Source organism: Hemitrygon akajei, chromosome 9 (assembly GCF_048418815.1).
Source record: "Hemitrygon akajei chromosome 9, sHemAka1.3, whole genome shotgun sequence".
In the NCBI taxonomy this organism is placed as follows: domain Eukaryota; kingdom Metazoa; phylum Chordata; class Chondrichthyes; order Myliobatiformes; family Dasyatidae; genus Hemitrygon; species Hemitrygon akajei.
The window spans coordinates 46,892,558-46,906,709 of NC_133132.1; the positions used below are offsets into that span (position 1 = coordinate 46,892,558).

General features: G+C 41.2%; 1 protein-coding gene across 1 annotated transcript in view; it reads left to right on the forward strand.

Moving 5' to 3' along the window:
- Window positions 1–9,129, forward strand: part of cdc40 (cell division cycle 40 homolog (S. cerevisiae)) — a 120,213-nt gene extending 111,084 nt beyond the window's left edge. Inside the window, exon 15 of the mRNA XM_073055902.1 lies at window positions 7,490–9,129. Within this exon, the coding sequence (XP_072912003.1) occupies window positions 7,490–7,667 (178 nt within the window). The 3' untranslated portion in view covers window positions 7,668–9,129. The remainder of the gene's footprint in view (window positions 1–7,489) is intronic.
- Window positions 9,130–14,152: the final 5,023 nt, after the last annotated feature.

Sequence of the window (14,152 nt, forward strand, 5' to 3'; positions counted from 1 at the left end):
AAAGGTTGCACTGTACCAGCCTCAACCACTTCTAGCAGCTGATTCCATATAGATATCACATTTTGTGTAAAATAAAGTTTCTCTTAAATATTTCCCCTCTCACTTTAACCCTTAATCCCTTTTAGTTCTTGATACCCCAACTCTGAGGGTAAAACGGCTGAGTGCATTCACCCTAGTTGTGCCCCTCATGGTTTTATACACCTCTACGAGGTCATCTTGCAGTCTCCTATGTTCCGACAAATAAAATGCTAGCTGTCCAGCCTCTCCCTCAGTTCAGTCCCTCAGCTCCTGGCAGCATCCTTGTAAATCTTTTCTGCAATCTTTCCAGTCTTTCATTACATCTTTGCTACAGTAGTGCAACCAAACGTGAACACCATACTCCCGTGTGGGCTCATCAGCATCCTGTAACCCGCTTCATGACGTCCCATCTCTCATACTGGATGCCCCGACTTATGAAGGCAAGCATGCCAAAAGTATTGTTCACCACCCTGTCTCTACTTCCAGAGAACCACGTACTTGAATTCTATAAGATCGTTAGACATGGGAACAGGATTAGACCATTCGGCCCATCAAGCCAACTTCACTATTCAATCATGGCTGATTTATTAACCCTCTCAATCCCATTCTCTTGCCTTCTCCCTGTAATCTTTGATACCTTGACTAATCAGAAACCTTTCAACCTCTGCTTTAAATATGCTGAGTGACTTTACCTCCACAGGCAATGAATTCCACAGATTCACTACCCTCTGGCTAAACAAATACCTCCTCATCTCTGTTCTAGATGGACGTCCCTCTATTCTGAGACTGTGCCATCTGGTCATGGTCACCCACTAAAAGAAGCGTCCTCTCCACATCCACTCTGTCTAGGCCTTTCAATATTCAATAGGTTTCGATGAGATTCCCCCCTCATCCTTCTCTCCTCCAACAAGTACAGGCACAGAGCAATCAAATGCATCCCAAATGTTAAAACTTTCATTCCCGGAATCATTTCACATGAACCTCCTCTGGACTCTCTAATGTCAGCACATCTTTTCCTATACAAGGGGCCCAGAGCTGCACACAATACTCCAAGTGCGGTCTGACCAATATTTATAAAGCCTTAGCATCATATCCTTGCTCTTAAATTCTAGTCCTCTCGAAATGAATGCTAACAATGTATTTACCTTCCGTACCACCAACGCAACCTGCAAGTTAACCTTTAGGAATTCTGCTCAAGGATTCCCAAGCCTCCTTGCCCCTTTGATTTTTAAATTTTGTCTATATAGAAAATAATCTACACCTTTATTCCTTGTACCAAAGTGTATGACCATACACTACGCTATATTCCATCTCCTACTTCTTTGCCCATTTTCCCAACCTGTTCAAATCCTTCTGCAGACTCCCTGCTTCCTCAACGCTACCTGCCCCTCCACCTATCTTCATATTGTGCACAAACAAGGCCATTAATTCCAAAATCCATATCGTTGATATATAGCATGAAAAGAAATGATACCAACACTGACCCCTGTGAAAACTAGTCACTGGAAGCCAACCAGAAAAGGCCTCCTTTATTCCTGCTCTTTGCCTCCTAATAGCCCTTAAAGGAACCATGCTGACTTTGGTCTATTTTATCATGTGCTTCCAAGTACATCAAAACCTCATCCTTAATAATGGACTCCAACATCTTCCCAACCACTGAAGTCAGGCTAACTGGCCTTTCTTCTGCCTTTCTCCCTTCTTAAAGAGTGAACATAAGAACATAAGAGATAGAGTGACATTTGCAATTTTCCAGTCCTCTGGAACCATTCCAGAATCTAGTAATTCTTGAAAGATCATCACTATTGTCTTCACAATCTTTTCAGCTACCCCTTTCAGAGCAGTCCATGAGCTGTAGTCCACCTGCTCCAGGTGCCTTGTCTACCTTCAGACCTTTCAGCTTCCCAAGCACCTTCTCCTGAGTAATAGCAGTTCTGCCCCTTGACACGCTTGCATTTCTGGCATTCTGCTCATGGCTTCCACAGTGAAGACTGATGCAAATTACTTATTAAGTTTGTCTCCCATTAATACTTCTCCAGTGTCATTTTCCAGTGGTTCGATACCCACTCTCATCTCTCTTTTACTCTTTATACATAGATAGATAGATAGATACTTTATTCATCCCCATGGGGAAATTCAACGTTTTTTCCAATGTCCCATACACTTATTGTAGCAAAACTAATTACATACAATACTTAACTCAGTATAAATATGATATGCATCTAAAATCACCCTCTCAAAAAGCATTAATAAATAGCTTTTAAAAAGTTCTTAAATAGTTTACTAAAATACATTGAATGGTAACTTAAGCTCAGTCCTAACCCCGGCACTTTAACATATCTTACCCCTGGCGGTTGAATTGTAAAGCCGAATGGCATTGGGGAGTAATGATCTCTTCATCCTGTCTGAGGAGCATTGCATCGATAGCAACCTGCCGCTGAAGCTGCTTCTCTGTCTCTGGATGGTACTATGCAGAGGATGTTCAGGGTTTTCCATGATTGACCGCAGCCTACTCAGCGCCCTTCGCTCTGCTACCGATGTCATACTCTCCAGTTCTGTGCCCACGACAGAGCCCGCCTTCCTTACCAGCTTACATCTGAAGTATCTTTTGGTATCCTTATTTTATTGGTGATCTTTCCTTCATATTTAATATTTTCTCTGCTTTTAGCTCTCTTAGTTACCTTCTGTTGGTTTTTAAAAGCTTCCCAATTCTCCAACTCCCACTATTTTTTGCTATATTCAATGCCCTCTCTTTAGCTTATATGCTGTTATTGACCACCCTTGTTAACCACAGTCATGCCCCTTTAGAATCTTTCTTTATCTTTGGGATGTATCTATTCTGCACCTTCTGAATTTCCCCCAGAAATTCCAGCCATTGCTGTTCTGCTGTTATCCCTGGTAGTACCCCCTACCACAATCAACTTTGGCCAGCTCCTCTCTCATAGAAAATAGAATCATAGAAGAATGCAGGTCAGAAACAGTCCCTTTGGCCCATCTAGTCCATGCTGAAACATTTAGACTGCCCACCTCCATGAACCTGCGCCTGGACCGTACCCCTAACATCCATGTACCTATCAGAGCTTCTCGTAAACATTGAAATAGAGCTTGCTTGCACCACTTATGTTGGCATCTCATTTCACAGTGTCATGACCCTGAGTGAAGAGGTTTCCCCTCATGTCTTCCTTCAAATTTTCATGTTTCATCCTCAACTCATGTCCTCCAGTTGTAGCCCCCCCAACCTCAATGGGAAAAGCTTGCTTGCTTTTACCCTATCTATACCTCTCATAATTTTGTATACCTCCATTAAATCTCCACTCAATCTTCTATATTCTAAAGAATACAGTCCTAACCTATTCAATCTTTCCTTATTACTGAGGTCCTCCTGAGCCAGCTACGTTATTGTAAATTTTCTCTGTACTCTTTCAACCTTATTTAATCTTTCCTGTAGGTAGGTGACTAAAACTGCAGACAGTACTCCAAATTAGGCCCCACCAATGTCTTATACAACTTCAACATAACATCCCATCTCCTGTACTCAATACATTGATTTATGAAGGCCAATGTGCCAAAAGCTTTCTTCAGGACCCTATCAACTAGTGATGCAACTTTCAACGAATTATGGACCTATATTGCCAGATCCATTTGTTCTTCCGCAAGCTTCAATGCTCCACTGTTCACTGTGTTAAGAGCTACCCTGATTGGTTCTACTGAAGTGCAATACCTCGCACTTGTCTGTATTAAACTCCATCTGCCGTTTTTCAGCCCATTTTTCCAGCTGGTCCAAATCCCTCTGCAAGCTTTAAAAACCTTCCTCTCTTCCACTACACCTCCAATCTTTGTATCATCAGCAAATTTGCTGATTCATTTTACCATATCATCCAGATCATTGATATAGATTACAAATATCAATGGACCCAGCACTGATCCCTGTGGCACACCACTAGTCACAGGCCTCCACTCAGAGAAGCAATCCTCCACTACCACTCTCTGACTTCTCCCATTGAGCCAATGTCTATTCCAATTTACTACCTCACCATGTATACCTAGCGACTGAATCTTCCTAACTAACCTCCCACACGGGACCTTGTCAAAGACCTTACTGAAGTCCACGTAGACAACATCCACTGCCTTCCCTTCATCCACTTTCCTTGTAACCTCCTGAAAAACTCTAATAAATTTGTTAAACATGACCTGCCACGCACAAAGCTGTGTTGACTCTCCCTAATAAGTCCCTGTCTATCTAAATACTTGTAGATCCTATCTCTTAGTACTCCTTCCAATAATTTACGTACTACCAACATCAAATTTACCAGCCTATAATTTCCCAGATTACTTTTGGAGCCTTTTTTTAAACAACGGAATAACATGAGCTATCCTCCAATCCTCCAGCACCTCACCCGTAGATACCGACATTTTAAATCCATCTGCCAGAACCCCTGCAACATACAAGCTTTGTACTCTCAAAATTTTAATTTTGTAAGCTTTCCACTTACCAAGTACTCCTTTGCCAGAAAACAGCTTGTCCCAATCTACACTTGACAGATCCTTTCTGATACTATCAAAATCGACCTTTCTCCAATTTAGAATCTCATACTATGGACGAAACCTATATTTTTAGATATTTGAAACTAATGGCATTATGATCACTAGATGCAAAAGACGCAAAGTTCCCCTTACACAAACTTCTGTCATTGCCCTGTCTCATTGGTAAAAGCAAATCAAGAATCACACACTCTGTCATTGGGACTCCTATGTACCAATTAAGGAAACTTTCCTAAACACATTTGACAAACTCTATTCCATCTAGTCCTTTTACAGTATGGGAATCCCAGTGAATATGTGGAAATTTAAATCACCTACTATAACAACCATGTGTTTTTTGCAACAGTCTGTGATCTCTCTACATCTTTGTTCCTCTAAATCCCATGGACTGTTGGATGGTCTGTAATATAGCCCCATTAATGTGGTCATACCTTTCTTATTCTTTGGTTCCATCCATAAAGCCTCACAAGATGAGTTCTCCAGTCTGTCCTGATGGAGCACTGCCGTGACATTTTCCCTAAAAGCCCTCCTCCTTTAACATTTAACGTCAACCTTCCTCCTTTAATCCTGCTTGCTCTGTCACATCTAAAACAACAGAACCTCAGAATTTTGAACTGCCAGTCCTGCTCCTCCTGCAACCAAGTTTCACTAGAGGCTACAGTATCATAATTCCATATGTTGATCCATGCCCTGAGCTCATCTGCCTTTCCTACAATACTACTTGTATTGAAATATATGCAGCTCAGAACATTAGTTGGATCATGCTCAACCTTTTGAATCTTGACTCTGAGGTCTTATAACATCTCCACAACCTCTCCACTATCTGTTCTGGCACTCTGGTTCCCATTCCACCGCAACTCGAGTTTAACTCGCTACGTAATTCTTATTCACTCAAAGCTCAAACTTTATTATCTCTGCACAAACAGCAACATAACTCTGGTGATCCCAGGCCAACAATTTAAAACATGAAGTCTACTATTCCCTTTGTACCAATACCCACTCAGACCACTTTTCCGATTTATAACACCAAAATAGATCTCCATTGGCCAATCGATCCTTTCTTCTCCCAGTCGCTGGCATGGAGGTTCTTCCTTGCGATGGAGTTATCACAGCTGACGTACTCAGTGTCTGCTTCTATATTCATTCCTTACCAATTCAAATATTGCATTCCAGTGTCATTGGCTGTATATCACCTGATTCACCTTGAACGCCTTTTTATTGGGTCTGGTCCAAGCCAGCATCCACTTATTGCCATCTTTATGGCCCTTTGCTTAAAATCAGTAACCAGTTTGAATCACTCAGGGCAGACACACCCCAACAGTCACAAACTGCATATTCTACTAACCAAAGAACACCTTGCAAATAACTCCTTGTTTGGAGATTATCTGTAGTCCAGTAGATTACCTGGAGGAGCATCACTGTGTCTACTTTAAAATACAGAAAGCCAACCAACTTCAGCTCACAAAATGAAGAACGTAGAACATTTCGTAAAATGGCAGCCTCCATCTCCAAGGCAAGAGCAAAGACAATTGGTCTGTCTGCTTCCACTGTCCTTGACCCATTCAAGTTCTACATTTTCTTTCATATTTTAATTCCTCCATGGCCAACTAAAACACCTACACCTTAAAACATCAAGCTACCTTCTTTGTCCCTCCCTTAGTCATGTTTTCCATAATTGCTGTGACATCCCAGTGCAATGTACCTATCCAACCCCCAAGTTGAAGTAGTATTGTTCTCCTTGGAGTCAAGGATATTGAGGAAACATTATGCTGTATATTAGTAGACAAAGAAGTATTTTCCTGTTAGCTAATTATACAAGGATTAGAGGGTCCAGAGGAAACAGGCAAAACAATTAAAGATTTGCGAGGGGAAAGTATAGTAATTTGAAGGAAATTAGCTTGCAGACTCCTGGAGACAGAGCAGGAGAATGTGATTCATTGTATTGCTTTGTAGAAAGCAGGCATGGACTTTATGAATTCAGTGACATCCCTCTGTGCCACTAAGACTCTGACTCATGATTTGTACTGGCACCCACTACTCACACACTCTCTCTTCAAGATGTGCCGTAATTTACCAAAGCTCCCAAACTTGTGAGATGAAGCACCAAGTAAGGAGTTGCAAAAGAGTAATGCTACCCACAGCAAGTCGCATTTCAGCTGTTCTGGTCATAATCCTGAAAGGTTTTCCACTTACGACCTGTGAAAATATCTCTAGCAAAATAAAAAGAGTAAAAGCTGTGTACATTTTTATAACGAATTACAATGGTGGAATTTTATTCCTTATCCTGGAAATCGTGGTGATTGTAGGAAAGTGCATGTTTCTATTATCCATCCCTCACTGAACTTAATTGGTGGCTGGGATATTTCAGAGGGGAGTCACCCATGTTGTTGGCCAAGATACACATGATGACATAAGATGGAAATGGCAGATTTCCTTCACTGAAAGCCATTAGTGACCAAGATGTGTTTTAACAACAATTTCATGGTTTTATTGTTTCTTAACATTACATATGCTAGCATTTTATTCCAAATTTATAATTCTTTGCATGTAAATGGTTCAGGAATTCAGATCTGTGTCTCCAAATTAATTTCTGCACTCCAAGTACCTTGAATAATTGAGCCACAATGTATTGTTTCTGTAATAATTGAATGGAAGTAATTGATTGAAAATGGTTGTTCTTTGAAACAAATATAGCAATGGAATAAATAATGGTTGAATGACTGAATGAACTTGGAAAGTACAGAATTAGCCAGTAAAGGGCTACATAGAAAATCGAACTTTAAATTAAAGAGTCTATCACCTTACCTTTCATCATCTAGCCTTCATTGTTGCTGAGTAAAAGTCCTGGAATCCACTACCTAACAAATCTAGAGGTTGATATCCTTATTCCACACTTTGCTTGACATTCTAAATCTTTCTTTTGTTTGAATAGTTATGTTGCCTCGGGTGATGCTGATGGAAAACTGAACATCTGGGATTGGAAGACAACCAAACTTTACAGTCGAATCAAAGCACATGATAAAGTTTGCATTAGTGCAATCTGGCATCCCCATGAAACATCAAAAGTCATCACATGTGGTTGGGACGGACAGATCAAGTTGTGGGACTGATGGGATTTCCTGGAATTACCTGGCATCAGGACTCTTGAGATATTGTCTTCAAATTCGTTGAGAAGTGCTTTTAGATACATTCTAAGTGACTGAAGCAACTGACATTCTCAAGGAATATTGGATATGTATTAGATTGAAGGCTCAGGATGCAAGAATACCCATCTGCTTCTTTTATAAATTTGAGTCATCTTAAACAATCAACAAACTATTCAGTACTACCTTATTCTCTCATTATTTATTAAGAATTTGTACTATTGAGGAAAAAAAATTCTGAGTGATTACAAATTGGAAGGAACAAGATAAACAATATTTTTGAGCACAGTTTTAAAGTCTGCCTGTGCAAAGAACTGTGCTAATATACAGTGCTTCTGTTGGGCCAAATCAGTTAAAGGTCGCTCAGAGGAATGTGGCATCTTCAAAGAACCTAGTGTCCTTTCAAAACAGATGTAATATTTAATGCAATTGCAGCGTGTGGGTTACTAAAAGAACCTTGTGTTACAACTCTGTTCATAGTATTGTCTGTTATTAATTGGAAAATAGATAATGTCTCCAAACCTATTAATTAAATAGGACATCCAATTCTAAAATGGTTAGTTTCTGAGGGGTACTGTTAGAGCACCACCAATTACAGAAACAAGTCATTGTCTTTCTTGTCAAGGGATGTGATCTTGATTGCATCTCATTAATAAGATTGACCTTTCTTCAAATATATTGCTCAACTATTCAAAATTGTTCAAACTATTAATTGATTCAGAACTAATATTTGCTCCCTGGTCACAATTTTGCTACAAAATATTTTTTCTATTGTTCAGCCTGTTTCTATTGTGAGATTTAATGTAGTCCTAATTACAATCCTGCATATTTGCCCTTCGATATAATTGCAAACATTTACACAGTAGTGGAGTATAGAAAACTGGTAATCAAACTGCCTGCCCTTGTAGTCTGAAACAAAGACAGTTTTGCAGATGCTAGAAATCTGAAGTATCAATGGAAAATATGGGAAATACTCAGCAGGTCAAGTTGCTTGCAAAAGGCAAATAGCATTTACTTTTAATGTGGATTGAAAGAGGTTACATGAGCTTTTCTAGCTGTGATGTTTATTTTCTGACTTAAAATGTTAACTACTCTTGCTCTATTAATATTATTTAACAGCTTGAGTATTTCCAGCATTTTCTGTGTCAGTAATTTCTATGACAGAATGCGGGTTGAACCAGAAGGAAAAATATCAAGTACCTTGGTGTATGTGGAAGGAGTTTAAACAGAACTCAGAGATACTGGTAGCTACAGGTCTCCAACAAGAGTATTTCCATTATTTTTATGCTGAATTAATAAGAATTTATTTTTTGACATTGGTGACCTGTCCTGATTTAACAGTAAACAGAATTCAAAGGGTCTTTTTATGCAATGTTTTTTGTTGTTTTGTGCATTCTAATAAATGGACTTTTCTATGCTATTATTTGTATGTACGTGTGTGTGTGTGTGCATTTGTTTCTCTGGCATATTAGTTTCTAGAGTCAGTTTCAGGTTGACGTTATGAAAGAACAGAATTCACAATTAAGTGTCAAACAGTCCACTTTGACAGCTAATATAAAGCACATTAATAAAGAAAATTGCCCTTGAACTTCAATGGCCTGTAAACAATGCACCTGATATTTGTAAAACTCAGATGAAAGAGCTTATGACTTGTATATTTATTAATTACTGCACATTTTAAATGCTACATTAAAAAATTCAAATTCATTGATTCAGATTCAGATGTATTGAGTCAGATGCAAATACCTTGACAGATCCGATAATGAACAGGCTATGGGATAATTTGGAGGATGTTATCTGATGCACAGCATTGAAATACTATAATTGCATGTGCAGACTTCATAAATAAGACAAGTGCAATGGTATAATTTGAGGAGGTGGTTAATATCGAGATGGCTTTTTAGAGCAGATTGCAGTTGAGCCTAATAGGGGAATGGTAATTCTGGGTTGGGTGCTGTGGAAGGAGCCAGATTTGATTAGGGAGCTTAAGGTAAAGGAACCCTTGGGAGGCAATGATTATAATATGATTGAATTCACCCTGCAGTTTGAGAGAGAGAAAAAAAGTTAAAGTCAGTATCAGTATTACAGTGAAGTAAAGGGAATTACAGAAGCATGGGAGAAGAGCCGACCAAACTTGATTGGAAGGGAGCACTTACAGGGATACCAAAAGAACAGCAATGGATGGAGTTTCTGGGGAAATTTGGAAGGCACAGGATAGATACATCTTATAAATAAAGTATTCTAAAGAGAGAATGAGGCAACTGTGGCCAGCAAGGGAAGTCAAAGACACCAAAGCAAAAGAGAGGGCATATAATATAGCAAAAGACAGTGGGAAGTTAGAGGATTGCGAAAGTTTTAAAAACTAATAGAAAGCAACTGAGGGAAAAAACATAATGAGAGAAAAGATTAGATATGAAGATAGCTATCCAAAAATATCAAAGAAGATACCAAAAGTTTTCTCAGACGTATAAAGAGTAAAAGGGAAAGTGGATATTGGACCACTAGAAAATGACGGTGAGAGGTAGGAATGCGGGGCAAAGAAATGCTGGATGAACTTGATGTATTGTGCATCAGTCTTCTCTGTGGAAGGCAGTAGCAGTGTGTCAGAAATTAGGGACTGTCAGGACAAAGGTGAATGTTACTCAGTTCAAGGTGCTTGGGCAACTGAAAGGTCTGAAGATGATAAGTCACTTAGACCAGATGGGCTACACCCCAGGGTTCTGAAAGAGGGAGCTGAAGAGATTGTGGAGGCATTAGTAATGATCTTTCAAGAATCACTAGATTCAGGAATGGTTCCAGAGGACTGGAAAATTGCAAATGTCACTTCACTCTTTAAGAAGGGTGGAGGGCGGAAGACAATAAATTATAGTCTTCTGTGATGGGAAAATGTTGGGAGTCCATACGTTGAAGACTTGGATGGCTCAGAGGCAGGATGGCTACTTAGAATGCCAGGCTTTAGATGTTTCAGAAAGGACAGGGACGGAAGCAAAAGAGGTGGGGGCGTGGCACTGCTGATCAGAGATAGTGTCACAGCTGCAGAAAAGGAGGAAGTCATGGAGGGGTTGTCTACGGAGTCTGTGTGGGTGGAAGTTAGGAACAGGAAAGGGTCAATAACTCTACTGGGTGTTTTTTTTTTTAAATAGACCACCCATTAATAACAGGAACATCAAGGAGCAGATAGGGAGACAGATTCTGGAAAGATGCAATAAGTTTTGTCGGAGATTTTAATTTCCTCAATATTGATTGGCATCTCCCTAGAACAAGGGGTTTAGATGGGGTGGAGTTTGTTAGGTGTTTTGGAAGGTTTCCTGACACAATATGTAGATAAGCCTACGAGAGGAGAGGCTGTACTTGATCTGGTGTTGGGAAATGAACCTGGTCAGGTGTCAGATCTCTCAGTGCGAGAGCATTTTGCAGATGGTGATCATAATACTGTCTCCTTTACAATAGCATTGGAGAGAGATAGGAACAGACAAGTTAGGAAAGTGTTTAATTGGAGTAAGGGGAAATATGAAGCTATCAGGCAGGAACTTTGAAGCATAAATTGAGAACAGATGTTCTCAGGGAAATGTACGGCAGAAATGTGGCAAATGTTCAGGGGATATTTGCATGGTGTTCTGCATAGGTACTTTCCAATGAGACACGGAAAGGATGGTAGGGTACAGAAACTATGGTGTACAAAGGTTGTTGAAACTCCAGTCAAGAAGAAAAGCTTACAAAAGGTTCAAAAAACTAGGTAATGATAGAGATCTAGAAAATTATACGGCTAGCAGAAAGGAGCTTAAGAATTAAATTAGGAGAGCCAGAAGGGGCCATGAGAAGACCTTGGTGAGTAAGATTAAGAAAAGCTTCAAGGCAAGTATGTGGAGAGTAAGAGGATAAGAATAGGACCAATCAAGTATGACAGTGGAAAAGTGTGTATGGAACCGGAGGAGATAGCAGAGGTACTTAATGAATACTTTGCTTCAGTATTCACTATGGAAAAGCACCTTGGCAATTGTAGGGATGACTTGCACCAGACTGAAAAGCTTGAGCATATAGACATTAAGAAAGAAGATGTGCTGGAGCTTTTGGAAAGCATCAAGTTGGATAAGTCACCAGGACCGGACAAGATGTACCCCAGGCTACTGTGGGAGGTGAGGGAGGAGATTGCTGAGCCTCTGGCAATGATCTTTGCATCATCAATGTGGATGGGAGAGGTTCCGGAGAATTGGAGGGTTGCAGATGTTGTTCCCTTATTCAAGCACGGCAGTAGAGATAGCCCAGGAAATTGTAGACCAGTGAGTCTTACTCTGTGGTTGGTAAGTTGATGGAAAGGATCCTGAGAGGCAGGATTTATGAACATTTGGCAGAGGCATAATATGATTAGGAATAGTCAGCATGGCTTTGTCAAAGGGAACTCGTGCCTTACGAGCCTGATTGAATTTTTTGAGGATGTGACTGAACACATTGATGAAGGTAGAGCAGTAGATATAGTGTATATGGATTTCAGCAAGATATTTGACAAGGTACCCCATGCAAGGCTTATTGAGAAAGTAAGGAGGCATGGGATCCAAGGGGACCTTGCTTTGTGGATCCAGAATTGGCTTGCTCACAGAAAGCAAAGAGTGGTTGTAGACAGATCATATTCTGCATGGAGGTTGGTGACCAATGGTGTGTCTCGGGGATCTGTTCTGGGACCCCTTCTCTTTGTGATGCTTATAAATGACCTCAATGAGGAAGTGGAGGGATGGGTTAGTAAATTTGCTGATGACACAAGGGTTGGGGTGTTGTGGATAGTGTGGAGGGCTGTCAGAGGTTACAGCGGGACATTGAGAGGATGCAAAACTGGGCTGAGAAGTGGCAGATGGAGTTCAACCCAGATAAGTGTGAGGTGGTTTAGAAAGGATGTAGAAACCATAGAAAGGGTGCAGATGAGATTTACAAGGATGTTGCCTGGACTGGGGAGCATGCCTTACAAAAATAGGTGGAGTGAACTCTGCCTTTTCTCCTTGGAGCAGCGGAGGATGAGAGGTGACCTGACAGAGGTGTGTAAGATGATGAGAGGCATTGATCAAGTGGATTGTCAGAAGCTTTTTCCCAGGGCTGAAATGACTAACATGAGAGAGCACAGTTTCAAGATGCTTAGAAGCAGGTACAGAGGAGACGTCAGGGTAAGTTTTTTTTTAAATGCAGAGTGGTGAGTGTGTGGAATGGGCTGCTGGCGACGGTGGTGGAGGTGGATATGATAGGGTCTTTTAAAGAGACTCCTGGACAGGTATATGGAGCTTAGAAAAACAGAGGGCTATAGGTAACCCTAGGGATTTCTAAAGTAAATACATGTCCAGCTGAGATCATCGGTGATGTGTATACCAAGGAACTTGAAACTACTCACCCTCTCAACTACAGTCCTGTTGAGGGTGAGCCTGTCTCCATTCCTCCTGTAATCCATGGTCAGCTCTTCTGTTTCTTGGATATTGAGGGAGAGGTTGTTATCTTGCCACCACTGTGTCAGGGTGTTAGCCGAAGGAGGAGAGGTTGTCTTGTCACTGCTAGAAATAAGGCCAATCAATGTCATATCATCAGCAAATCTGATCAGCAGATTGGAGCTGTGTGTGGCACTACTGTCGTGGGTGTACAGGGAGTAGAGAAGGGGACCCAGAACACAACCCTGGGTGTGGGGGGGGGGCACCTGTGTTGAGGGTCAGAGGGGCAGAGGTGAGGGAACCCATCCGAACCTCCTGTCAGCCATCTGATAGGAAGTCTAGGATCCAACTGCACAAGGTGGGGTGCAGGCCGAGGTCTCTGAGCTTCCTGTCAAGTCTGGAGGGAATTCTGGCGTTGAATGCTGAACTGTAGTCCAGGAACTGCTTTCTAACATGCGCATCCCTCTTCTCCAGGTGAATGAGGACAGTGTGTAGTGCTGTGGCTATGGTGTCATTGGTAGACCAGTTCTGTCGGTAGGTGAATTGTAGGGTATCCAGTGTGGGTGGTAGCATGCTGCAGATGTAGTACTAAGCAGCCTCTCAAGGCACTTGCTTATAATTGAGGCGAGTACAACCAGCGCCTTGGTTTTCCTAGCTACAGGGACTGTCATGGACGATTTGAAACAGGAGGGCACTACACACTGGGAGAGAGAGATTTGAAATGTCTGTAAACTCACCAGCTAGCTGGTCAGTACACACTTTTGAGGACGTGCCTTGGGATACCCCCTGGACCCACTGCCTGGTGGCTGTTGACACGTTGGAATTTCAGGGAAATTACTAGCATTGGCTGGTTGGCAGAACACAGAGTGGGAATAAAGGAATCCCATTCTGGCTGGATGCCGGTTACCAGTGGAGTTCCACGGGGTCGGTTTTGGGACCACTGCTTTTTACGACGTATGTCAATGATTTAGACTATGGTATTAAGGGATTTGTGGCTAAATTTGCCGATGATACAAAGATAGATGGAGGAGTGGGTAGTGTTGAAGG